The sequence below is a fragment of the Mustela lutreola genome, chromosome 12, assembly GCF_030435805.1.
Source record: "Mustela lutreola isolate mMusLut2 chromosome 12, mMusLut2.pri, whole genome shotgun sequence".
Classification (NCBI taxonomy): domain Eukaryota; kingdom Metazoa; phylum Chordata; class Mammalia; order Carnivora; family Mustelidae; genus Mustela; species Mustela lutreola.
In genome coordinates, this window is record NC_081301.1 from 95,849,231 (window position 1) to 95,873,870 (window position 24,640).

The window sequence follows — 24,640 nt, forward strand, 5'->3', positions numbered from 1 at the left end:
TGACACCATGGGGAGGAGGCGTGAGGGGTGCCAAATGAGTCTGGAGCAAATTGCTTTATTTGTGAGCAAAATTATTTTGAGATGACTTGTTATACAGCAGGAGGAATGTATAAATGTAATCTACATGAATAGAAGGTGGAACATTTGGATTATTTGTCCTGCTGAGTGGTGGTTCTTCTATTTTCTGTCAAGTCTTGGAAACACAGGAATCCCCAAAGACTCTTCAGCTGTATAGTTCTTTGGACTTGTTTATTCAAAAATATACGTACTACCAGCCCTCAGTTTGTTCCCTGGATTTAAGAGTCTGTTATGGTTGGCCTTCCTTTCTGTCTTAGTTGCTGGAGGGGAGGTGAGAGAGGACGGGCACTCGGTATAATGGGCGCCGGGTGTTAGAGAGACCTGATGAGTCACTCAAGTCTACCCCTGACAGTAATACTACACTACACGTGAACTACAGTTTAAATCTTGAAAGAAAAAAAAATGTATTGGGCAACCACTATGTGCTAGACACAGTTCTAGGCAGTTGGGACACAACAGTCAACAGACAAGATGACATCACGGCCCTCTAAAGTTTATAATCGGTTAAGATATAAATTAATAGGGGTGCCTGGGTGGCTCAGTGGGTTAAGCCACTGCCTTCGGCTCAGGTCATGATCTCGGGATCCTGGGATCGAGTCCCGCATCGGGCTCTCTGCTCAGCAGGGAGCCTGTTTCCTCCTCTCTCTCTCTGCCTGCCTCTCTGCCTACTTGTGATCTCTCTCTGAGAGATCTTTAAAATCTTTAAAAAAAAAAAGATATAAATTAATAAATACTTTAATTCCAGATACACACATTGGGGCTCAAGGACCATCCCTGGGGGCTGTTTCTGTAACACAACTCTGAAGAGAGTGGTTTGACTGGCGTACCTGTCTTGAATCCTAACCAGGTTGATTTAAGGAGATGTTAAATCTGCTTCCCTCTTTGGACTCAAGAGTCCTGACAACTAACTTGGATTCTTCATAAGCCTCTGGTCAAACTGGAATTTGGGGCTTAATGATTCCTGGAGGCCAAGAACAGGAAAACTTAGCATCTTTCCCTGGTCCTCACAGAACTCTTCTATGATGCTTGGCTGAAATGTCTTGCATTTCAGTTAGTTGTTCATCAGGACACAAGTACAGAACTCAGACTGATTTGTATTCAACTTCTTCTTTTTTTTTTTTTAAAGGACAAAATGGAGGTAAAGTATATTCTACACAATCAAAAATAAATATTTCAAGTAGCAGATAAATCACACAAAGCCAAATTTGGAAAACACAAGTGCTCTTACCCACACATTTAAAAAGATGTTACATAAACCTTGCATCAGAAATACCTAGCATAACTGAGGATAGCATAAAAATTCTGTATAAAAAGTATTGGGGGGGATTATCCTGTGCTTTATTTAAAAAAAAAGATCAGGTTAAATTTTCTGAAGAATTCCTTAGGTAGAGATATACAGGAAATCCACATTAAAAGAGTTATATCGACCAGGCAGATTTTGAATACTCCTTCACTGTGGATTCTTCTTATTGAAGATTATTTTCTGTATCATCCAAATTCCATAGGTGAGCCTTCTTCACATTCATATCAAAACCAATGCTGACCGTTATTATTTTGGTTTCACTCTCCTTTTGGCATCTTTATGTTTCTTTCGGCAGTCCTATAAAAACATGACACCTTTGTTAAAAATAAATCTAAATCATTTTCAAGGTGTTCAATAACTATCAAGTAAAATTTGAATTATTCAATGTGAGGATTATGGAAAACATTATGGGAGTGCTCACTCTGAAGGAACAGGGAATATTCAAACTTTTTAAATGCCTGCAATTGAAAGTATATTTTAATCTCCCACAAATCTCATGATTTACTGTTACTTAACAAGGATGGTTGGAAATCAGGCCCCTAAGTTGGCTGCTCTACAGATTGCTAACCTGTACAAGGTGTGGCCCGACCTAAACCATGCCCCGTCCCGCACGATGAGCATTTAAATCATGGTCTCAGGTTCACACCTTACCCCTACTCTCTTACACCAGAAAAATATTAAAACAAAGATAGCACCATTATCTAGGTAGGAGACCATCAATATGGAGGTACTCACCATCCGCAAGCTGTTTGTTCTGGCCTCCCAAGAATTCCTGCTAATGTTATTTCCCACTCCTCTCCAGAATAAATCAGAACCTACTAGGGGAAAAGAAAAAGACAAGGTGGGAGATTAATGCCATTAAAATGGATGGTATGCTAGTACTGGCATCATCAAGGGCTTCAATTCTAGTTCACACCATTTTTTTCCCCAATTTATACTAATTTTAAGAATATTTTGTCTTTTACAAAATGAAAATGTAGCACTGCTTACACAGCATAAACTTACTGTTTATGTATTATTTACCATTATGTATCTTGGTTTTTGTTTGTGCTAGGGTTTTAGGAGTTCACCAAGAGCCTGAACTTTCAGGGTCCTAGAAACAAGAATTTTGCACATCTAGCATCTAAGCAGGTCCCCATAACAAAGAAGTTCTTGTGATACTGAATGAGGAAGGGAGGGTGAGTTGGAGCCTTCAGCCTTCTAGGGCTTAATAAGCCAACGGCATCAGTCTAATAGGGATAGCTAAACCACACGATAGTTAAAAGGATCACAATTTTTGCCAAATACTTCTTTTCCCGGATGCATGTGACTCTCCTGGAATGTGCAGTGTGAGAACGGTGCCATTTCCTGTCCTCTACCATTTAAAGGAGAAATGTACTTACCATGAAGTCTTTCATCATTCTTAGAAAAAAAGAAAAATCTAGTGGTCTCTTTCTCAGGTAATGATGCTTCTCTGAAGCAAAAAAGAGAGAGACAGACAGACAGACAGACAGACCTGGGTTAATTTCAGTCTTTCAGATGAAATGTTCACACTGAAAATATAAATGAACTATTCCTTAAATAGATCTGCTTTACGTTTTGCTCATTTTGCCCTGATTTAAAATGACTCCACCCGCTCTCTACTCAACATTCTTCTTTTGTATCTGAACGGTTGGTAACAAGAGCTGTTTAAGTCCCATGCTGCTTGCTCACGGTCTCATCCCACTATTACTACCCCATCTGCCCGTGTTTCCCGTGGGACAGCTCCAGGATCCTCCTTCCAGACCCAGATCTTCATACCCCCACCCAGTGCTACCCAGGCTGAAGAAGAGGAAACAGGCTCTGTCACAAAAAGGCTCAAGAACTCTGAAGGACTTGAGAAGAAAATGAAGCTATCTTGTATACTTGTATCAGCATGTCTAACTCAGGTGTTACGCTGTGAGAAACTGCTTACCTGGGGCTGGGCTTCCTGCTTTCCGTTTCTTCTTCAGCAACATCTTCCTCTTCAGAGCTGCTGTCTTGGAAACGAGGGGCTCCCTGCCAGACAACCTTCCCTGTTTTCACCGGCTCAGCTCTGTAGGCATCTGTATTGTTATGACAATGGAAGGGGGCAGGACTGTAGCTGAACACAGTCGTTTGGTCACTTTCACCATGCACATGTATCTCTAAGTGTCCAGGATCTTAACCACTAATTTAAAATAGTATCTTTTAAAATTTTCAAATATTAATTGAGAAGATGTCTTATTTTTTGGCATTGCCAGGGTGATCTGATTAGGAATATACTAACAGTATAAAAAGACATAAGAACCAAAGGTTTAAAAACAGGCAACATAATTTAAAAGAAGCCAAAAGGGTGCTAGGCACCTGTGCTAGCAAGAGATGCCTAAAATAAAGCATGATGAAGTGAGACCAGGTGTCCCTGTCCCCCGTTTATTCATCAATGAGTAAAGGAACTTATGTGTACACTTTCAATTCCTAAACCCTCTTTCCAGAACTGCTGAAAAAGCTGTGGACAGTGCCCCAGGCTCCCGAAGCACCAAACTCAGACCTCTCAGGTCACTGAGGGGTCTCAGTGCTCAGGGTTCTCACACATGGCTCTCGGCTGTAGGAATTACAGTCAGCGTTACGCCAGCTCTGCTCAGCAGCATGCGACTGATCCTGGCGCTCCAGGGGACAACAGAGCAGGGCACATGATGCGTCACTGTATCTCACTTGCCCAAATTCTGAAACACTGGGTCCCTGCACCTCATGCTGGAGGACCACAGAACTGACACTAAAGACTTAGCTGCTAACAGAGGGCGCTACCGTTAACTGCTCATCTTTAATGCAGCACACATTGTGGTTAGGTGCGCACATACTCTCTGGGATGTGGACAACCTGCTTTTTACAGTGAACTTCCAGGAAAGCTGCATTCCATCGTGAGCACCAAGTGAGGAGAAGCAGTCTCCCTTACCAGGGGAGACTATCTCTAAGTTAACAGGCATTTAACTTTCGGCTCATGTTGCCTGAAGGGAAACCTTCTGAAAGGGAATGTGAACTTGTGCATACTGCTGTTTTTGTTTTTCTCCAGGTTTCTGGCATGTTTCCAAAGACAAAGTCTGAAAGGACTGATGTATCGATGACATAGTGGACCTGTATAAAGGCAAGGTGGCCTATTTCTTCCTTTCCCTTCCAGGCAGCACTGACTTTCTACAAGTCTTGGCTTTTCTAACTGCATGTAAGGCATGAAGCTGTTTAATCGGAGAGCTTACTATGTACTTCCTTGTGATTATTTCCACTCGGAAGAAGGAATGCTGCACATTACTCCTGGGCTTCCCTTCGCGTGGTATCTAACTAGACGTTTGCTCGTTTAAGTGCAAAAACAATCTCCTGCTGTTAGACACAGCTCCTGGCATGTTGTTTTGACCATATGATACCGAATCTCATGTTGTTCATTTAGGTGGAAGAAAATAATTCTTTCTTCAGCTAATGTTATGTCATTCACTTAACATAGACTCAATCCATTATGTGCAAGCTGCCTGAAGTGAAAATGTTAAAAAAATTTTTTTAAAGTACCTTCCTTTTCTTCTTTAGCGTCTGAATCAAAAAAGGAGAATGTGAACCCGCCAGGCTCCTCGGCCCCTGTCGTTGGAGTGGCGGGGTGGTGGATGTCAACTTTCTCGCCATCATGATTCTCACTGGAGGGTGTGTCGTCTGTTGTTTCGCTGGTAACTTTTGTAGTTTGAAATATTTCTTTTAAGTCCGCAGCAACGCTATAATACATCTCTTTAGACACCTCGGGCAGCTTCTCGGCCTCCTCCCTTTTCTTCCTCCGTTTTGCTTTACTGCAGTGACATTTACAGACAAGTGCATCACAAAGAGACCATCAGCTGCCAGAGAGTAGGAGAACACCCTGGAAAACGAACCCCATTCTTTCAACAACCAAGGGGATCCACATATAAAACTCTACTCATAAAAGCAGAACCTTGACCAGTAAGCTTTTTTTTTTTTTTTAAAGATGTTATTTATTTATTTGATAGAGAGAAATCACAAGTAGACGGAGTGGCAGACAGAGAGAGAGAGAGGGGAAGCAGGCTCCCTGCTGAGCAGAGAGCCTGATGCGGGACTTGACCCCAGGACCCTGAGATCATGACCTGAGCCGAAGGCAGCGGCTTAACCCACTGAGCCACCCAGGTGCCCCAGACCAGTAAGCTTTTAATACACAAAACTACATCAAACAGCTCCAAGTATTACACATGAATTATACCCTCCTCCATTCTCTGAACTACATTCCAGAAATCACACCTAAGATACTAGCGTTAAGAAAATCACTTAACAGCATTAAGCCTGTAACCTCACCTGCAAAACAAACACGCTAAACCAGGTAACTTCTAAGTCCTAAAATTCTGTGAGTTTTACAAAATTGGTGTGAAAATTTTGGTCATAATTAAGTTTTAGGAGTGAATTATAAACATGCTATGTCTACTTTGTCTTGATATGAAATGTTGATGTTACTATAAACCTATTCTGCATTTATTTTCTCTTCGATCTCAGACAAAAAGTTACATGGCTATTTGCCAATATTGAGTTTTAGGTATTTAATGGTTAAAGTCCTTTTTCCTATTAGACTCCACTCCACATATCATGAGTAATATTGGGCCAATATTCTAACTGTATTACCTAAAATAGTAAGTTAACAAGATAGTTAACTATTATAACTACTGTAACTATTATAACAAGAAAGTTAGTTAACAAGATAGTAAGTTAACCTAACTGGTTCTTATTGGGGTAGACTATATCATGGAAAGAATCTTTTTTTTAAAGATTTTTATTTTTATTTATTTATTTGACAGAGAGAGAGAGCACAAGCAGGGAGAGCGGCAGGCAGAGGGAGAGGGAGGAGCAGATTCCCAGGCTGAGCAGGGAGCCCAACATGGTGCCCGTTCCCAGGACCTTGAGATCATGACCTGAGCTGAAGGCAGACACTTAACCGACTGAGCCACTCAGGTGCCCTGGAAAGAAACTTGTAATACTTCATTTAAAACACCAACCTGGCTAGGATTTAAGACCGAGATGCCTATGGAACTGAGCTCTATGAAAAATGGTATACTTTAGGCAATTCCATGTGATTATCCTTGAGGCACCATGTGGTGGTTTTAAAAGTGGTCCAAAGATCCTTTGATCCTTTTTTAAGATGTGGAAGTTAATCCCCCCATTCCCTGGTGTTGGGCTGGACTCATGATCCCTTGAGGCGTGCACTAAGGCAGAAGAGATGGTGTGTGACTACTGAGGGTCACAGAAGGTACCGCAGTGCTCTCCTTGCACTCCCCTGTACAGATCAGCAGCTTGGGGGGAAGCCAGCTGCCCTGCTGGGAGGGCACACAAACAGCCAAATGAAGAGGCAAGGAACTAAGGCCTCCAGCCAACAGACATGTGCATGGGCCAACCTGCAGGCAATCTCCTGAAAGCCGCTGAGCCATACTATGCATACTATGCATACACTGGGTGATGGGGCACCTGAGTGGCTCAGTGGTTAAGCCTCTGCCTTTGGCTCAGGTCATGATCTCAGGGTCCTGGGATTGAGCCTCGCATCGGGATCTCTGCTGGATGGGAGTCTGCTTCCTCCTCTCTCTGCCTGCCTCTCTGCCTACTTGTGATCTCTCTCTGTCAAATAAATAAATAATCTTAAAAAAAAAAAAAAAAAAAAAAAAAAAAGAAGAAGTCCCCACGTTTCCTGGTGTGGACTTCAGAGCTGCTATGGACCAGTGAACCCCGTGCCTTCTGCTTCCCTCAGGTGAACAGCAGGCCTTCTGGCGGCCACCCTGTGCTTACCTTACCACTGTGTGCTCAGAGGGACAGGTGACCTGTCCTCTAGTTCACAGTTCTCGTCTCTGGTCAGAGGGACTGCACTCATAGTGCTGTACTCATTAGGCCTCATTTGCCTCTAGGTCTTATGTGGGTGACAGTGCCCCAGCTTCTGAATAGCTATTGTAACAGTGAGGTTTCTGGGCCATCAAGGGAGCGGTGAGCATATTCTGCATGTGGCAGGAATGTAAACAACCTGGCCAGTGGGTGGTTTACGGCAGTTTTAAATATGCTCACACATTCCCCATTACTTCTCCCTTTAAGAGGTGTTGTTTCCAAGCCCCCGACCCTCATCGAAGTATTTGAGTTGGACTTGGTGACTTGTTTCAAGAAAACTTTATAAGGCAGATTGTCAGTGTGTGACCTAAGACTAGGTCATAAAATACACTGTGGCCTCCTCCTCTTTGGGGTCACCTGCTCTAGGAAAAGACACCATTCCCAAATAGCCTTCACCTAGTTTCCTGGCAGCATCTTCTGTAACTATGACACAGTCATCAAAACTAAAAGGTTCACCTCAATCCACTCCTATTAACTAAACCCAAGCCTCCTTCTCATCTCCTGCTTCTCCACCGAAGGTCCTGTTTGCTCCCGGACCTAATTCAGGATAGCACACTGCCTTGACTGACTCTACCCATGGGGAAGCGAAGGCATTAAGCCAGGCAGGGTTACTGGCTGCTCCGCGGACTTGCCGTATTCATGAAACTGACGGTGCGACAGCGCAGGCACGGGAAACAGAAGCTCTACCACACTGGAGCATGTCGTGGACTCAATCAGTGCCCCCCAAAAGATACGTCCAGGCACTGATTTCTAAAACCTGTGACTATGACCTTATTCGGAAAAAGGGTCCTTGCAGAGTTGTGAAGTACCATGTAAACACGAGATTATCCAGGATTATCCAGGCAGTCCCTAAATCAAAGTGTCCTTATAATAGACACAAAGATAAGAGATACAGAGAAAAGGTGGCCATGTGAAGATGGAGAAATGCAGCCACAAACTACTGTGATCACCTGAGGCCAGGAGAGAGACGCGACACAGATGTTTGCCTCCGAACCTCCGGAGAGAACACAGTTCTTTCAGTAACCTTGACCTCAGACTCCTAGCCTTCAGAAATGCCAGAAAATAACTTTTGTGGTTTTCAGCCAGTATGTCTGTGGTGACTTGTTACAACAGCCATGAGAAACTAATTCAAGGAGGGGGCACCACACTAGCCCAGGAGCACATGTCAAGCACATGCGGGAGATTCCTTTGTTTCAAAGTACGACTTTTCTCTACCACAGCAATAATTCCACTCTAACTCTTCCCTCCCTGGTCTTCCATTAAATACCATGCAGACCAATGGATGGGTATGGGTTACTATCTATTTCTCTCAGGGTCTCAAATGAGATTAATTCCTATGATCCTGCTACAGAGAGAAGCAGCTGATTTACCTTTCCTTTGGTTTATCATCGCTCTTCCTTTCATAAGTGGCGTGGTCATGCCTCGTTGGATCGTAATGTATGACATCCCTGTGTAAACAACAGACAGGAGTAAGCTGGCAGAGAGAAATCAGAACCTAATGCAAAAAATTAATAGCAAATTATAATTCAACATTGGGACAATTCCAATTTTTGAGCAAGACAAAAATCACATGAAGTATCAGGATCTTGTTATAAAGTGGTATTTTAAGTTACCCAGTTTTGAGTTTCCCTGAATCTTTTAATTAAAAATTAATTACAGATACTGAAATAAATACAAATAAAATTGGATCTGCATAAAGTATTTTAGTGGGAAAAGTGATTAAAAGTATAGAAAGGAAAACTGGGGTCTCCTGGCTGGCTCAGTCTGTAGAGCACGTGACTCCTGCTCTTGGGGTCATGAGATCAAGACCCCTGTTGGGTGTAGAGCTTATTTTAAAGAAAAATCCTGAAAAAACAAAAGAAAGGAAAATTGATCACGTTGTCGACTGTAGAAGCTGGTGTACAGGTCTTTCAATACACCAGTCTCTATAAATAATGTGTTTAAAATTTTCTATAATAAAAAATTACATTTATATAGTTCTACAGTTAATATTTAAACCACTGTCCAGCTGCTTCACTACTGAAAGCAATGTTGCTATGACATCTAACAACAAAAATAGAGAAAAAATTCAAAGTTAGTTTCCTGAAGTGAGCCACTGGGTCCACAGTAAGTATGTTTTTAGGGTCTGATATATTTTGCCAACTGCCCTCCCCAGGATGTCTAAAATGGCCTAGTTTTAAACTGAGTTCAAAAGGTACATATGTCAAAGGGAAACAGGGTGGAGCAGGATGGAACATAAATCACACCTAAATTTCTTGGCAGGTAACGATCCTTTGTGCGCAGAATTGCCCACAGTGGTGTGTAAAACACTCTGCATGACGTCCAGGGCTTTGAGCTTCTCTGCAGCAAGTTCTTCTTCCTCCGCAGTTTTCTCGTCATTTACCTCTTAGAGGGAAAGGCAGAATTAGTATTCTTTTGGCAAACGTAACTTGAGCAGTCTCAATCATAAAATGATCATCAAGCACTTAAACATGGGCAAAGCTCACTGAGACAGGACAAAGAAAAGTCCAGCCCTGTTTTCCCAACCTCCCCGACCCCATGGCCCTTAATGCCACAGGGAATCCAGAATTCGCATGGCCAATGAACGAAAAGCCCCATTTCCACCTGTAATTATGAAAATGAAATCTGCATTTGATGGCGTTCAGTGGCAAATCGAAGTTCTTAAGGTAAAGATCGCCAAATGCAACAGAGCAAGATGCTAATCACAAAACCACAGTGATTACAGACTCTCGTTTTTTAACCACTCTAAAAATTAACTTAAATTACAGAACAACCTAAAGATGACAGGTGGTAAAGAACGGCGATTCCTTTTACTCAAAACACATTACAAGACGGTCGCTTGGTCTCTGGTTCAGTAATTAAGTGCTGCAGGAAGAGACCCACGGGTCCTACACACACAAGACATCGTGGCCCCAAATGCTGTTCTCTTCAACTACAGGAAACAAACATTAGACAACAAAGTAATGAGTCTGGACTGCAGGCCAACATACAGAGCTCTAAGCCTGGCAGACTCCTGAATTCACTGCAGAAGACAAGCAACCAAGTAACAGATACCAGAATAAAGCACTAGTTTGAGTAAGTTCTCTACAGAAATGCCCCCAAGTGTCTTAAGGGTTCAAAGGAGGTAGAGAGTAGGTTCAACTCCATCAAGAAAAGCTTTAGGCAGAGTCTAAGGCAGGCGAGACCAAGCAGATCCCCTGATGGGAGGGCCTGCCAGGTACCGGGAACAGAAACAATTTGGGACCAGAAATAATAGGACCAGAAACAAAAGGAACACACGCACTGAAGAGAGTGTGAAGGGTTCACTTTAGGTTGGACCGGATGGATGTGCTAATATGTAACAACTTTCACTCTGATGTGTAAGGGATGGCTGAGGCCACAGGAAACCTATGAACCCTGGGCAGAATATATCCCTACAGGCAAAGGGAAAACCAGGAACAGAGAATTAGGAAGAAACAAGAGTTATGGTATGAGGGGAGCAGAGGGAAGAGAACATGTGAAAGTGAACAGGGACAAAAGCCACAGCCAGGCTGAAGAGGCTGGAGCTGGACGAAGTGAGCAAAGAGCCCGCCGGTCCGAACGCAACGACACAGTACTCAGCGCCGGCTCCACGGTTCCGTCTGCTGCTGCCTTCTCGAGAACCTGAGCAAGCCGCTCTGATGCGCAAGCTGGCGTGGACTCCGGAGAACTTGCTCTCTGAACCCTGGTTTCCAGAAACATACACTACACAGAAAAATCACCTCAATGAGATCAGAGAATGCATTTCCAACAAGGAGCCACTGCTTCTGAATTAGCTGCAATTTATTTTTTAATTTCAAGTTTAGAAGGCAAAAGATGGGAGTGGCAACGAGAAACCTGGCAGGGCGGAAGGAATGGCTTTTTGGGGGACCCGAGGTCTCACTGTGTCCACAGAAAGAAGGGCAGGATGAGCCCGCGCGTGAGCAGGGTGACAGGAAGTGCGAACCGTGAGGCCTAAGGCAAGGGAAAGATTAACTCAGGGAGGACAGAAAAAGGTATGAGGAGAAGTCCAGAGATGGGAGAGGCAAGCAGGGACCTCACTGGAAGGGCCGCCCTCCTGGCCAGATGGGAGGTGAAGGCTTTTTTGAAGGGTAAGTGCAAGGTCGTGTAGAGACAGTCTGGAGCCGCTGCAAAGGAGGAAGTCCTCGGGAGCATCACAGCTGCGAGGCGCAGCCGCATCGGGACGACTCCGTGGTGCTCTGCTGCTCCAACACCCGCCCCTGGCATGCACCCTGGAGGGAGGGCAGCTGCTCAACTATCTCCCCCAACCTCGCCAGGGCCCCTCCGGCCTCCCCTAGAACAGGGGCAGGATAGAGGAAGACGGTCTTTGGTGGAAGCTGTTGTCTCCTACCCTTTCAGGCAGCTTCAAGCTATTGAAATTTTCTGAGTAACTCTACCCACAAGCTCAAGCAGGACTGCGTAAGCACCCGTGGGTCACAGGCCTCACAGTTCCAAGTCTTGAGGCGCAGTTTCTCCTACACCAGATGACTTCACAGGGTCCCCCAGCTCTGACATCAGGACTGTTTGGGCAGGGATGTATTTACCTTCCTGTTCCTCTTCACTGTCACTTTCCAGAAATCGGGAGTCCATGCGGAATCTGTCGTCAGTGCCGAAATGAGACTGCAAGTCCAGGAGCTACACAGACACGCGGGTAGCTGGGAGCCACGTTCCCAAGGCCGTGCTCCCACAGGAGCCCCTCCAAGTGCACCTCCCTCACCCGAATTCACTACATTAGGGTTGGCATACCCTCACGGCCCCACGAACCATGCAAATAAATACCGGAAGCTCCAGGGCAGCCTGCACTTACCCGGAGGGAAAAACCCAGTCACCAAGGGCCCACAGGTAGGATTATTTTTAGTCTTCACTAACCTTCTGCCCGGCTCTGCCTTCAAACTGAGGTTTAATTCTGAACCTGTGACTGTCGTCTTCAGAGCCAGATTCTTCATCCTCGCTGCTGTCAAACAGCCTCTCAGAGGATCTGTTCACAGACTCCTGGAACACAGATGCACACGGAAGTGCTTTGTTAACAGTGGAGGCCATCTGCAATTCCTTCCTCAGGCAGTCTTCCTCTCACACTGAAGAACCAGGAGCCCAGATGCATCTCCCAGGACCTGGGTCACTCATCGGGAGGCTCCCGTGCAGCTGGAGGATGGGTGCAGTTATTACACTTCCTGCAGGGCTCCGCTACTACTTATGCTACCTGGCAGATGGTGTGGAGGATAGATTCACATTGGGGAGAAACTCTAAGGTCCCTGGTGTTCATGTGTGGTGGTCAGGGGTGCTGGGGATCACTGCAGCTCAGGAGGGCTTGATGTTGAACGTGGCAGTTCTGGGGAGGTCCTGGTCTGCAGCAGGCAGAAATGGACTTGTGAGAGTGGTAGAATGCCCACATGGGCTTCCTGGGCTCCTTACCTTCATGGGCTTCTCTCCCGGGTGGCTTTGCTCCTCTGTTTCACTGTCAGAGCCAAAGATGATGTGTGTTGGCTTGTCCTCTGGATGACCATCCTAGAGCAGTCGACAAAGGCATTACACCTTAAGAAAGCCCCTTGTCTCCTTCCCTCGCCAAGGCCCCTTCTCCTTCCTTAGAGTGAACACCACCAACCACAGTGTTTCCCAAGACGGAAACGTTAAGACTTCTTCCTCTCCATGTCCAGTTGGTCCCCAGGTTTCAAGTATGGACCTAGCTGGTATCTTTTAGATCTATTCCCATTGTCACTGCCTTCGTTCTGGCTCATGACCTCCCCAAGACTCCCTGGTTCCAGATTTCCCAATTTGACTTGTTTGTCATGGCCTAAAAAAATCTTGCCCAGATTGCGGCTAGTAAATGTTTTCTGTAAAGGACCACAGAGTAAATATTTTGTAGGCCACATATCATCTTGGTTCTTCTCTTTAAAAACCCTTATAAATGTAAAAACCATTCTTGGCTTGAAGGTTGTACCAAAACGGGCCACAGGCTGGATGGCCAGTGAGCCAGAGTGTGCAGATTCCTGTTCCATGACATACATGAAGCAAATCTTCACCCTTTCCTTTCCATGTTCACAGAGTAAAGTCCAACCTCCACAGCTGTCGCACCACTTGCCCTGCTCCTCTCTCGGGCCTCCTCATCTCTGCAGATCTCCGTTATGCTGACGACAAACTGCTCCCTTCCCACGAATGTCTTTCCACTCCCTTCCTGCCCACCTGCCACTACCCAACCAGTTTGCACCGATCCTTCTACCTTAGACGTGATTCAGGCTGAGGAAGGCCCCCGCCCCTCCTCCTGGCTGACTTGCTGGGGTGTATGGGCACTCTTCTCTCTGGGCCCTGTGCCTACCACACTGTGAGACAACCACCAGAGGCAGGGACCACAATCCTCATTTCGAAGTCTAGCACTAACTGTGAAGTCCTGGGACTTCGCAGACACTTATGGTTGTTGGAAGAATGAATAAAGTTAGTATCTTGAATCTTAGTGAGATATGTATCACTGGCAAGTGACTTATTTGCAAATTCAGACACATTAGGACACGTCACTAAATTATGCCAGTTATAGTTTCCAAATGAAAAGAAAGCATAAGGAAAACTTTATATTAAAACAAGTAAGAATGTTTTCAGTAAACAAAGTTCAAACTCAATTTCTCTGGTATATACTAAAGACACAAGGCGACAAAAGCTTCTCACTCAAGGGACACGACATGAAAACAAGTGGGTGCTGGGACAAGGAGCTTGGAGGGGCACGCCAACCTTCACGGGAAGGAAGGGTGGCCTCGTGGCGCCCAGACTGGGAGTGCACTCACCAAGTCTGCCAGGGCGTTATGAACCAGCTTCTTCCGCACTTCCTTTGCTTTCTGCTTTGCCTCCAAGGCTGCCAAACGCTTCTGATTGTCTTCAGCATGCTTCTCCTTAGCGCGAACATCTGACCAACTGTTCACAGAAAGGGGGAAGTTGGTGTTGCTTCCCTGAGTATCTCTCCTGGAGGAGCCCTCCAGTGCTTTCCCAGGCATCGGGGAGCTGCTCTGTCCAGAGCCTTCTCTGGTCTCCCCTGTCCTGTGGTGGCAGTCTTCATCAACGCCTTCTTTGGGGGTCTTCGCACCAAGACTTAAAGATTTATCTTTTAATGGCAACAAACTAGAAACAGGATTTCTACCTCTGTCTTCTGAACTGCTAGGGGACACCATCTTATGATCCTGGCTCTGGAAAGTAGAACGCCTTTTTTGAGGCTGAGTTTGGTTTGGGTTTGGGTTGTTTGTCTTCTTTGTACGCTGGAGAGGAGTTAGTTTGCTTGATGAGCCATTAGCAGGTGGGGACCCCTTCTCCATGGACATGCTGCCAGGACCAACTTTCAAGGAATCCTGATCTTCATTTATATTGTCAGAGGCAACACTCTCTTTCAAGGGTTTTTTAATCGATTCCTTTCCATAGAGGGAGCCTACTCCCTTGAAAGCCTGGAATTTTGGCTTTACGCTGTCTTCCTTTGGTTTCTGTTTTCCACAGGTGTTCTCTTCTCCTTCTAAGAGGGCAGCCACAATGTCCTCAGGACAGATACACGGCCGGGCTCTGTGCAGGCCACCTGGAGTCCTGTCACACTTGGTGGTGGTCTCCTGGCCATCACCCCCACTCTCAGGATCTTCTTCTGGAACCTGCAGGTTGCTGCCAGCTAGCTGTTCTAGATCAGCTAAGGTGAGCTGCACACGGAGGCAGTTTCTCATCATGGCGTCGTACTCCTCATCTCCTGCAGACTCGGCAGATTCTGATGCAGAACCCGCATCCTCCCTGCTGCTGCAGTGGGCTGTAACCCGCGCACTGATGGCTCGCTCTGGGTTGGTCTTTCTTTTTTGTGCTTTAACACAATTACCAGAACGCTCACAGTTTTTTCTGTTTTTTGCAGATGTTTTCTTGTGTGCAGGCTTTTCCATTTGTGAAAACTCTGCACTGTTTTTGACCTTATCAGTCTTTTTCTTTGCTGCGATGATCTCATCTGTATCTCCTGAATCATAGTCACAATCGTTTCCCATACCTGCCGCTGTTACAGAACACAGCTTGGGAACACCTGACCTGAAGTCTCCCCCTACGACTTCAAAGGGCTCATTTGCAGAGTCACCCACTGACGACCATGTAGTTTTCCCCAGGCTTTCCTCTCTCGCGATCAGTAGTTGTATCTCTTCTTCAGAATCGGTATCATCATCAGACCTGTGATTTCTGTGCCTGGTAGTTCCCATGCCAGAAGTCTGAACAAACACATTGTTAAGTTTCTGGCTGTGAGAAGCAGAGACACGGGGTAACTGAGCAGTAATGCGCTCACAGGGTGCTTCCCGTGCCACCTCTTGTTGTGGGGGATGCAGACTCCCCGGGACCATGTGGGGTCTTGCTCTCACAGCTGGGGAAGCAGCAGACGCCTGGTTCTTCTGTCCTTTGATCTTCTTCTGGGGGGTGCTGTGAACAGCACAGAAGTCTCCTCGCCGCTTCTTACTCATCAGGTCATCTCCTCCTTCCAGTTCCCAGGTGAGGCTGGACACAGGGGTGGCATGTGTGACATCCTCTGCGATCTTCTTTAAGTTGTGGCAGTATTTTGATGGATCATACTTCATGATGTTACCAGAGTCAAGGAACAAAACACAGGCACTAGGTTTTAGGGACACCTATCAATGTGGTGAGCCACAGGAAGTACTGTTTGACCTAGAGCTGATCACTTACTCACCTTGCCCTCCCTTTTCCATCGAACACCATGAGACTTCACTAGGTGCCCTTACGGTCTGTGGCACTGGCCAAGTCCAGAGTTAAAACTGAGCACCATCACAGTTAATTGGCAGAACAGCAAACCTATGCAGATTTTCTGTAAATCTGAGCTGATACCACCAAGCAGAGCACAGAGGGGCACACAGCTGAGCACAGCTGGGCGCTGCATGTCCTTTACTCCAACCACCTTGGCCATTCCTGCCTCCTCAGTCCTGGCATATCATAGTTCTGATTCTCCCATCTCAGTAACATCTATTCCACATTCTACACGCTCTCCACATCTTGTCTTTTTTTTTTTTTTTTTAAAGATTTTATTTATTTATTTGACAGAGAGAAATCACAAGTAGATGGAGAGGCAGGCAGAGAGAGAGAGAGGGAAGCAGGCTCCCTGCCGAGCAGAGAGCCCGATGCGAGACTCGATCCCAGGACTCTGAGATCATGACCTGAGCCGAAGGCAGCGGCTTAACCCACTGAGCCACCCAGGCGCCCCACATCTTGTCTTTATTAGGAAGCTAATAATTCTTTCCTAGGCCTGTTTTGTTGCTGACATTGTCCAGAAAAATTCTAGTTAATGTCAAAGTGCTGTGATGACAGCTAGCATTTGCTGGTTTCCTAACACATATGAATAGGCAAGTGTAAGTTGCTTTCAGTGATCACTCCTGAAAAATCCTTTTAGGAATTTAGTAAGTACTAAAATAGCATCTGGTAACTAGTGAATGTGTGCCAAATACGTGCGATGCGCCGGGCAGTGTCTGTTGTCAGCTTCACACTGTCCTTCAATGTCCTCCTCTCTGCTGTCAGTGGCTGCCACAGAGGGAAGGCTGAGAGGAAGTCAGCTTTCCCCGACATTAGTCCTACTGGTGGGAGAGCAGAAACAGATGTGGCCAGTTCTCCAGGGGCCCTGGGGCACAGGAGCTGTGACCAATGAGGACGCCCCTCTCTGCTTCTCTAGCCCCAGGGCAGTAGGGTCTGCCACAGCTATGCATCTCCGGCAACCTGCCCATCAGCTGCGTGCTCCCCCACACTTGCTGTCTGTACTGCATCCCCTCGGGAACACCTGTGCTGCTTCTGCTTCCCGACTGGCAGGCAGGGTTACAGCTTGTCCACAAGTCCACCACGCTGGGAATTCCCAGACAATCTGACTTCATTCTCTCAAGGGAACAGACCTCCGCATTTCCTCATCCAGCATGCACACTACTGCTCCGCCCACCATTCTCCTGCCTGTCTGCATATTCCTACCTACTGTTTCCTCCTGCCTGGTCCTCTTCCCATCACTTTCTACTAAGGGAAACCATGCCTCACCTCCCCCCAGCACCTTCTTCAACCACAGCCAAGCCCCTTCGCCCTTCTTTAGCACTTTGATCAATGGCTTTGAATCCATGTCAGCCAAGACAGGGGACATAAGAGTTAATCAGTACAAGTGCTTCATTGCTGTCACTCACTAGTATCAAGCCTCCCCACATGAACCTCTCATTGCTTCACACACAGAAGCAGTTAGGTCTTACCCTGCCTAGAAATGAACATAAATATTTAAGCATCGAAGATTAACTTACAGAGACAGGGAAATTCTAGTGGGATAAAGTGAATTTCTGCAAGTATCCATCGCTGTGGTAAATAAGAAGTTACTTTGAAAGGCCAACTGCAAAGGATATTTTACGTTTATGTTGATTCTTTAGGTGAAGGATAGGTAATACTCTTCCAAATTTACTCACGACCCAATTCTAAAAGAAAAAAAAAAAGAATACATTTACTATATATGTTACAAATGGAAAACAATAACCATACTGCATAAACACAACTTTAAAAAAAATCAAACTCACAGTGGGCCATGATTACTGCTGGGTTCTGTTTTTGATGAGAAAACGGGAGTTCTCAAAAAAAGTGTAAGAGGAAAGAAAAAAGAAGGACGAATGGGGCAGCCATCAGTCCTTCATAAACCATGTAGGCCACGAACAAAAACAATCATTAAAAGGCAAAGCTGGAAAAAAAAAAGGCAAAGCGGGGACCAGCCTGCATGCTTCACCACTGATGTCCCTGGGGAGACCTACCTCCACTTGGGTTTTGATTTCTTCCCATAAAACGAGGGAGCACTGTGCTTACCCGAGACTTGTAAATGCACTGTGAAAGGGCTAAGGACTGCCTATGTTAAGTGCTTCAAAGCGAGGGGAAAAGCGACTGCTCCTAGACATGGCACCCATGGTCTCCCAGTGTCAGGACTCTGTTCCCGGGCTACTCGGGCTGCCAGCGAGACTCACTTTGTGCCCTGGCACTTCCGTCCCTGGCACAGCTTTCATGTGGAAATCCACCACTCCCATCTTGTCTAAAAAGCTGGTGTTGCCTATTGTTGATTTTTCTTTCTTTGCCTTTGCTTCTTCTCTCTCTTGGGTCAATCTGAATAAAAAAATACATATATATATAAATGAGAGAGTTAAAAATAACCAACCAATTAAGTGCTTTGTTTTGGTTTTTATTTTTAATACTGTAGAACTGTCTGACTGGGTGTTGTACATCAACAATGAATCTTAGAACACTGCCTCAAAAACTAATGATGTATTTTATGGTGACTAACATAACACAATAAAAAAAAAAAATTAAAAAAAAAAAGAGCTGTCTGACTTTATAGTGATCCTTTAGGGCCTCTCAATTTTCTCCCTTGCTTATTTACTTTTAGCATTTTCTCCAACCTTAATCCCTTCACTCTTCATGAGGAAGAGGTGTTTTTCAGAGCCCAATGTGCCAAGTCCTGATTACTTCTACCCTCTTACTGAAGAGAATGTAGGATGCCATCTGAACCTTCCAGTTCAAACTCCCCCCGCTTATTCAGGCCCGGACAGCTGCACTGCGCAGTCCTCACGGGCCTCTTTGCCTCCGATCTCTTTTCCATTCCACTTCCCAGAATGATGGTTGGACTCAGGCTCCTCAGGTGCGCCTGCCTAGACACTCCTGAGCAGCAGCACAGCATGCTCACCCTGATCAGTTCCGACACAGAGCAGGCAGCGAACTGCTACTGGATAAAGTCCCACCACTACCCCATTCACAGAGGCCTTGAGCTGAAGAACAGTCTCACTTTTCTCACCAGACCAGTCCTTCAAAATAAGCCTTCAGTAGGCTGCTCGCCACTTGTTTCAGACCTTGCCATTTCTTGGGCCTAGAATAATCTCATCAACTCTAGCTATATATCCCTAAACTATTTCCTATTTAGAAAGCTCCCAAACTCATATAGTCCTTTCTCCCTGACAATAATACCTTGCAGAATCTTAAAACACTCTAATGGTTATTACACTGTCTTGTTCTTAAATCACTTACATAATTAATCTTGTGCCTCTCATTCAGGGACTTCCTATCACCTTCGTGTCTTTAAATGACTCTAGCATTAACAGCCAAAGTCAACGTAAGCAATTTGGTACTATCTATTAAAATGTTAAATGTCCATAACCCTATGATAAAACAACTACCCTGTGGATATAAACCCAAGGAACCCATGCACTAAGCAGGAGCCATTCTCAAGGGTCATCCATTATGAGAAGGAGAAAGTCTAAATGTCCATCATCACAGGGATAACCAAGTACCCTATGGTATGACTATTTTCAGAAAGAGTAAAAACAATCATTTCAAAAAAAAGGGGGAAGCTCTACATCCCCACAGAAGGTTGAGTTTACAAAGGTGAAATAGGTATATATAGTTGAAGTTAAAACACATGTTGGGGGCCCCTGGGTGGCTCAGTCAGTTAAGGGTCTACCTTCGGCTCAAGTCATGATCCGAGACCCAGGGATGGAGCCCCTTCTCCCCGCCAAGCCTGCTTCTCCCTCTCCCTCTGCCTGCTGCTACTCCCCTTGCTTATGCTCTCTGTCAAGTAAATAAAGTCTTAAAAAAACCCTGTGTAAATGCACTGCATCATCTTTTTCGGTGGGCCTGGGGTCATGCGGAGATACAGTTGAAAGGATTTTAGCTCTATTTGTAATGTGTGAATTTGCCAAGTATATAATAACATTATTACTTGATAGTTTCAAATCAACTAAGTGAATGTATAAAACCATCTACAATATAACAAAATAGAGTTTAAATCCATGCAGAACACATCTTACCTGTGCAAAAAACTTTCTTTTGCTAGCTGAATTTGTAGTGTTCCACCTTTCCATTTTGTTTTATTTAAAACAGACATACCTATAAAGAAAAGAATTGTTACTCAAGTACACGACAATGCAAAAACACATGGCAGCATATGCTTTTTCTAATTAACACCAAGAAAAAGAGACACAGAATAAAGATACTGCGACCTGGAGAGAAAAGACCTAGGTCCTGGTCTCAGCTGAGCCATTCATGCCAGGAGTCCTTAAGCTCTCTATTGTCCAGTGTTCCTGGAAGGACTGAATGTAGCAATGTGTAAAATGTAAAGTGAAATTTATCATTCCTCCACAAAGTGATACCAGGAACCTCTGGTGAAACACCTGACATTCATTTAACATTTATGGTTATCTCCCTAATAGCTGATTTTTCTCAATACCTGCTATCACCTTTGTCAGTAATAACCATGTGCAGAATTTCTACACGGTCGGCACTATGCTAAGTACTAACATATTACTCAATATAATTTTTATGGTGATACCATGAGGTCAGTAGTATCTGTCATATGCGAGATAAGAAAATTGGGGCTTCTAGTTTAAACAACTTGTCACAGGTCACACAGTAAAGCTGATGTGTTCTTAACCACTACTTATTTCTCACTGAATGACAGATCAATTTTTTTCACCCCAAGGAGAACAAAGAAGGCTCATGGCCCTCTTTCTCCATTAGCATGTTCTCTTTTCAGTGTTTTGACTTTCCAGCCTCTAATAACTCACACACATTCCTGTATCAATTATCTCCCCCTCCTTCTTTGTTGAAGGCCAGTTTGCCCTCATCAGCTCTACTAAACTTACCAATAGGGATTTCATAATTTTAGGGATATCATCTTATGAGAGAGCATACAGTGAAGTTCTCTCCTAACGGTGCTTAATGACAAGAATTAGCTGCCTGAGAAACAAACACACCAGGGAGGGGGAGTATGGTATGATATCCAGTGGCCTATGCGTTATCAGGCAGTTTCTATGAACATGTGTTCTCTTGTTCAAAATATTCGAGAATACCATTTTTTTTTAAAAGATTTTATTTATTTATTTGACAGACACAGATCACAAGGAGGCAGAGGGGCAGACAGAGAGAAAGGGGGAAGCAGGCTCCCCGCTAAGCAGAGAGCTGGATGCGGGGCTTGATCCCAGGACCCCGAGATCATGACCCGAGCCGAAGGCAGAGGCCCAACCCACTGAGCCACCCAGACGCCCCTCGAGAACACCATTTTTGAGCAACGTGCTGCCCTATGTCTGCTGACACCAAATGGGATGGACCTAAACTTGCTGAATTGGAGGATGTTGGAATTCTCTCAACCACAGCTATTTCTCTGGATGTTTAACAAATGGCTGTTAAGGTTTAGATTTAGAACCAAAGTTATTTTAAGTTACACAGTTACATGGACTGGCAAATAGAATAAAAAGCATATAACAATCTTACATTTGTTCAGATCCGCTTCTGCTACTTCAATGTTGATATATGCAAAGACTTTCTGTGGGTTTCCTAAAAAAAAAAAAAAAAAAAAATTAATAATAAATAATAATAATAATAATAATTTATTTAAACTCTTACCCAGAGTACAATGTAAAATGATCAAGTTTCTAAACTTAATGACTCTTAGAATCTTATTCTTTCAAAGAAAAATCTTGTTTAGTTCTCATTGGATACAAAGGCTGCATTTTTATAAGCATATTTGTCAAATTATTTCAAAAGAAATTAAGCCATCAGTTAAAGAAATGTTTCAATTGTTGTATGTTAGTGATATTCTATACAGCAGGACACCAACACGTAGCAAGTATCAGAATTCTAGCTTTGGAAATTGAAGGTTGCATATTTCAGAAAGCAGATGTTTTGGAATTTAGAAAGTCTTTTGATTTCAGAAATGTATTCTGGGCAGGTTCCACATTTTATAGAACACCTTCAAGGCACAGGGCAGGGGGTTGGCACACACAGAAAGGTTATCTTATAATGAAACACATATAACTTCCAGCGTGAGGGCTAACATTCACTCTGGGGATCCATTCTTTTGTGATACTAGATATAAATTTTATCTGCCTTTAACAACCCACGAAGGACTACACACGTACCTTGGTCATCTTTCCGTGTGATGATCTCCACGTCAGAAACGTCTCCGAATCTGCTGAACTGATTTTGCAGGTCAGCCTTGGAAATGTTCTGGCTAAGGCCACCCACAAACAGGCGCTTCACTTCTTTGTGGGCTTTCATGAAGGCTCTGCAAACACTCCGTGTGTTCTAGTGAGAAAAACAATTTTCTCTCTACTTAGAAGAGTTCTTTCCCTTGGTTCTTCTCATCTGAAAAAAGCCCCCTCCCCACTCCTCTTCCTGCACCTTCTAATGTCAAGTTGGTGGCCTGCACCCGAGTTTCACTTCCTATTGCATTACTTCCAAATTTTATCCCTGAGACTCTGCTCCAGCCCTAAATCCCTGTTTTCTACAATCACACTTGGGAACAGCACCTCTGCACACATACCCACCACCCAGGTACGGGCAAACTCTTTCCCTCTACGTGACCACAGTATTAGACTCTACCCCCTCTCACTTATTTATGCGTATTTTAGGTGTTTTTCCTTTACTCATTCACACAGTCATTTATTCACTTTAACAACAGCTGACAGAAAGGGGATGTGGCCGGTTAACATGCAAAAGGCAGCTCTCCACCCCGGGGCTCCTCACAGTCCTCTGACATGTACACAGATGCTACAATCACAACGCTCTTTCACAACACAAGCCCCTGCAAAATGCTCTTCTTCAGTCACAACGAGAACAACGGATACCGCAGCTAATACAGGCTTTTTTGTTTGTTTACACACGTGCCAGCGCTGTACGAGGCAGTTTGCGAGCCTCTCGGTTTTCAGTCAAGCAGAGGGGTGGTCATCTCCCAACGCCATTCGGAGACCTAATGGTGAAACCACAACTCTAAACCAGATCTAGTCTCAGCTGTAACTCCTGACACTTCCCTCGTGTCAAACGACCCCGTCCCTTCCCACGCCCCGAACCCACGCCTCACCACGCCGTCTTCCGCATCCAGCTGTGCCCCGGTCCCTAATTTCTAGTCACGTGGCCCAAAAGGGGCAGTCTGTCTTCCTTCCTACTGGATTGCCAATCCAGCCTGCTAAGGTTCCGGGACCACGCTCAGTTCCCGAGTTCTCTTCATTTCGTTTGCGGTCGTCTGGAGTACCGCGATGCCTCGGTCCTCCTTCCCTCAGTGTCTGCAAAGGATTCCAAACCGAAACTCCCTAATTCATACTAAAGACGATCAGAGTCTCGGGTTTTTTGATTCCTGGACTAGGGTGGCGGAAGTGACAGAGCGGACGAAAAATACAGAGGCTCCTGGTCACGTGGTCCCAGGACCCCAGTCACGTGGTCCAGGAATCGCCTCTCCAGTGACGTATTCGGTCGGGTGGCTCCAAGGTTCACTGGAGGGGGGTGGGCTGCCGCGCCCTTGGGCTTCGAGTTGGAGCCAGCCAACTCTCTCGGAGTGCAGGGACCCTTAGGGCCCTGCTGAAGTAAAGAATGCAGCGACTGCCACGAGCCCGGATACTGCGCGCGGGCGCGGGTGGCACGCGGGGGTGGGTCCCGCTCGCCCGTCTTCCCCTTTGAGCATCCGGATGGTCTGCGCCGGCAGCGCGGGAGGCTTGAAGTGCGGGGCGTGGCGCGCGCAGCTGTTACTGCCGCTTGTCAGCGCCGGGCCATGGACGCCCTGCAGGCCGAGGTCCGCGCCTTGGAGGCTGAGATCGCGGCCCTGCGGCGGGCGTGCGAGGAGCCGCGGACGGCGGGGGAAGACAACGGGCGAGCTCCGTACGTGCCCGCAGGCCCTGGGGACGGGGGAAGGGCTCCGCCGGCCGCGCACCCCCCGCCGTCTCCCGGACGCCGAGGGCTCCGCTGTCCACGCCCGACTCCGCCTCAGCCGAGCGTCGGGCTGGTGGAGGAGGACGGAGGGCTTGGGCTCGTCTCCTTCGCAGGCTCCCGGGCGGGCGGCGGTGCGGCTTCCTGGCGTGCGTCACTGCGGGCACCTGAGGGGGCAGCTGGCCCTGAGAGTGTGGCTCCCTTTGAGAAGTAACTGAGGACGGAAGCGTGCGGGAGACGCTGGGAGCGCTGCGCGGGCGTGGCGGGGCGTCCGCGGGTGTGGGGGACCCAGAGGTGTGTGAGGACGCCGGCGGGCGTCCGCGGGTGTGGGGGACCCAGAGGTGTGTGAGGACGTCCGCGGGTGTGGGGGACCCAGAGGTGTGTGAGGACGCCGGCGGGTGGGTGTGGGGGGCGGGCGCCCGCGGGTGTGGGGGACCCAGAGGTGTGTGAGGACGTCCGCGGGTGTGGGGGACCCAGAGGTGTGTGAGGACGCCGGCGGGTGGGTGTGGGGGACCCAGAGGTGTGTGAGGACTCCGCGGGTGCCGGATGCCCGCACGTGTGTGGGGGGCCTCCTGAGGGGTGAGCGGACGCCGGCGGTGCAGAGGAGCGGGGGCGGGCTGCCGCTGCACCCCAGCCTACGAGATACAGCCGCCTTTATGAGCACTCTTCATGCCT

General features: G+C 46.2%; 2 protein-coding genes across 6 annotated transcripts in view; one reads left to right on the forward strand and one right to left on the reverse strand.

The window, feature by feature from the left end:
- Window positions 1–1,424: 1,424 nt before the first annotated feature.
- On the reverse strand, window positions 1,425–23,375 carry NOL8 (nucleolar protein 8). Of its 4 annotated transcripts, XM_059142130.1 has the most exons (18): window positions 23,127–23,362; window positions 22,930–23,015; window positions 22,186–22,351; window positions 21,539–21,601; window positions 20,077–20,155; window positions 18,247–18,382; window positions 17,642–17,712; window positions 14,053–15,844; window positions 12,692–12,784; window positions 12,149–12,271; window positions 11,824–11,914; window positions 9,508–9,646; window positions 8,632–8,709; window positions 4,916–5,184; window positions 3,315–3,444; window positions 2,764–2,834; window positions 2,117–2,199; window positions 1,425–1,678 (listed from the first exon to the last, which is right to left on the reverse strand). In XM_059142130.1, exons 3-18 carry the CDS (start codon window positions 22,322–22,324, stop codon window positions 1,628–1,630), a joined length of 3,408 nt encoding a protein of 1,135 aa, XP_058998113.1. In that variant the 5' UTR covers window positions 22,325–22,351; window positions 22,930–23,015; window positions 23,127–23,362; the 3' UTR covers window positions 1,425–1,627. The 4 variants fall into 4 exon arrangements, with proteins under 4 accessions (XP_058998113.1, XP_058998115.1, XP_058998112.1 ...); XM_059142132.1 differs by lacking the exon at window positions 22,930–23,015 and having other exon boundaries at window positions 2,117–2,196; XM_059142129.1 differs by lacking the exon at window positions 22,930–23,015 and having other exon boundaries at window positions 23,127–23,361.
- Window positions 23,376–23,511: 136 nt separating this feature from the next.
- CENPP (centromere protein P) overlaps window positions 23,512–24,640 on the forward strand; it is a 228,456-nt gene continuing 227,327 nt past the window's right edge. The window contains exon 1 of one of the 2 annotated variants that reach the window (XM_059141097.1): window positions 23,512–23,917. In XM_059141097.1, the coding sequence (XP_058997080.1) occupies window positions 23,811–23,917 (107 nt within the window). In that variant the 5' untranslated portion in view covers window positions 23,512–23,810. The remainder of the gene's footprint in view (window positions 23,918–24,640) is intronic. The other variant, XM_059141098.1, reaches the window with a different exon arrangement.

What these genes read in the sequence shown, in the direction of transcription:
- NOL8 (XM_059142130.1), bottom strand. Translation starts at nt 22,324, where the DNA reads ATGAAAGCCCACAAAGAAGTGAAGCGCCTGTTTGTGGGTGGCCTTAGC. An exon ending in CACACGGAAAGATGACCAAG is followed by an intron (nt 21,602 to 22,185) that starts GTACGTGTGTAG and finishes TTTTTTTTTTAG; the next exon opens with GAAACCCACAGAAAGTCTTT. An exon ending in GAATGATGAAAGACTTCATG is followed by an intron (nt 2,200 to 2,763) that starts GTAAGTACATTT and finishes CTTTTCCCCTAG; the next exon opens with TAGGTTCTGATTTATTCTGG.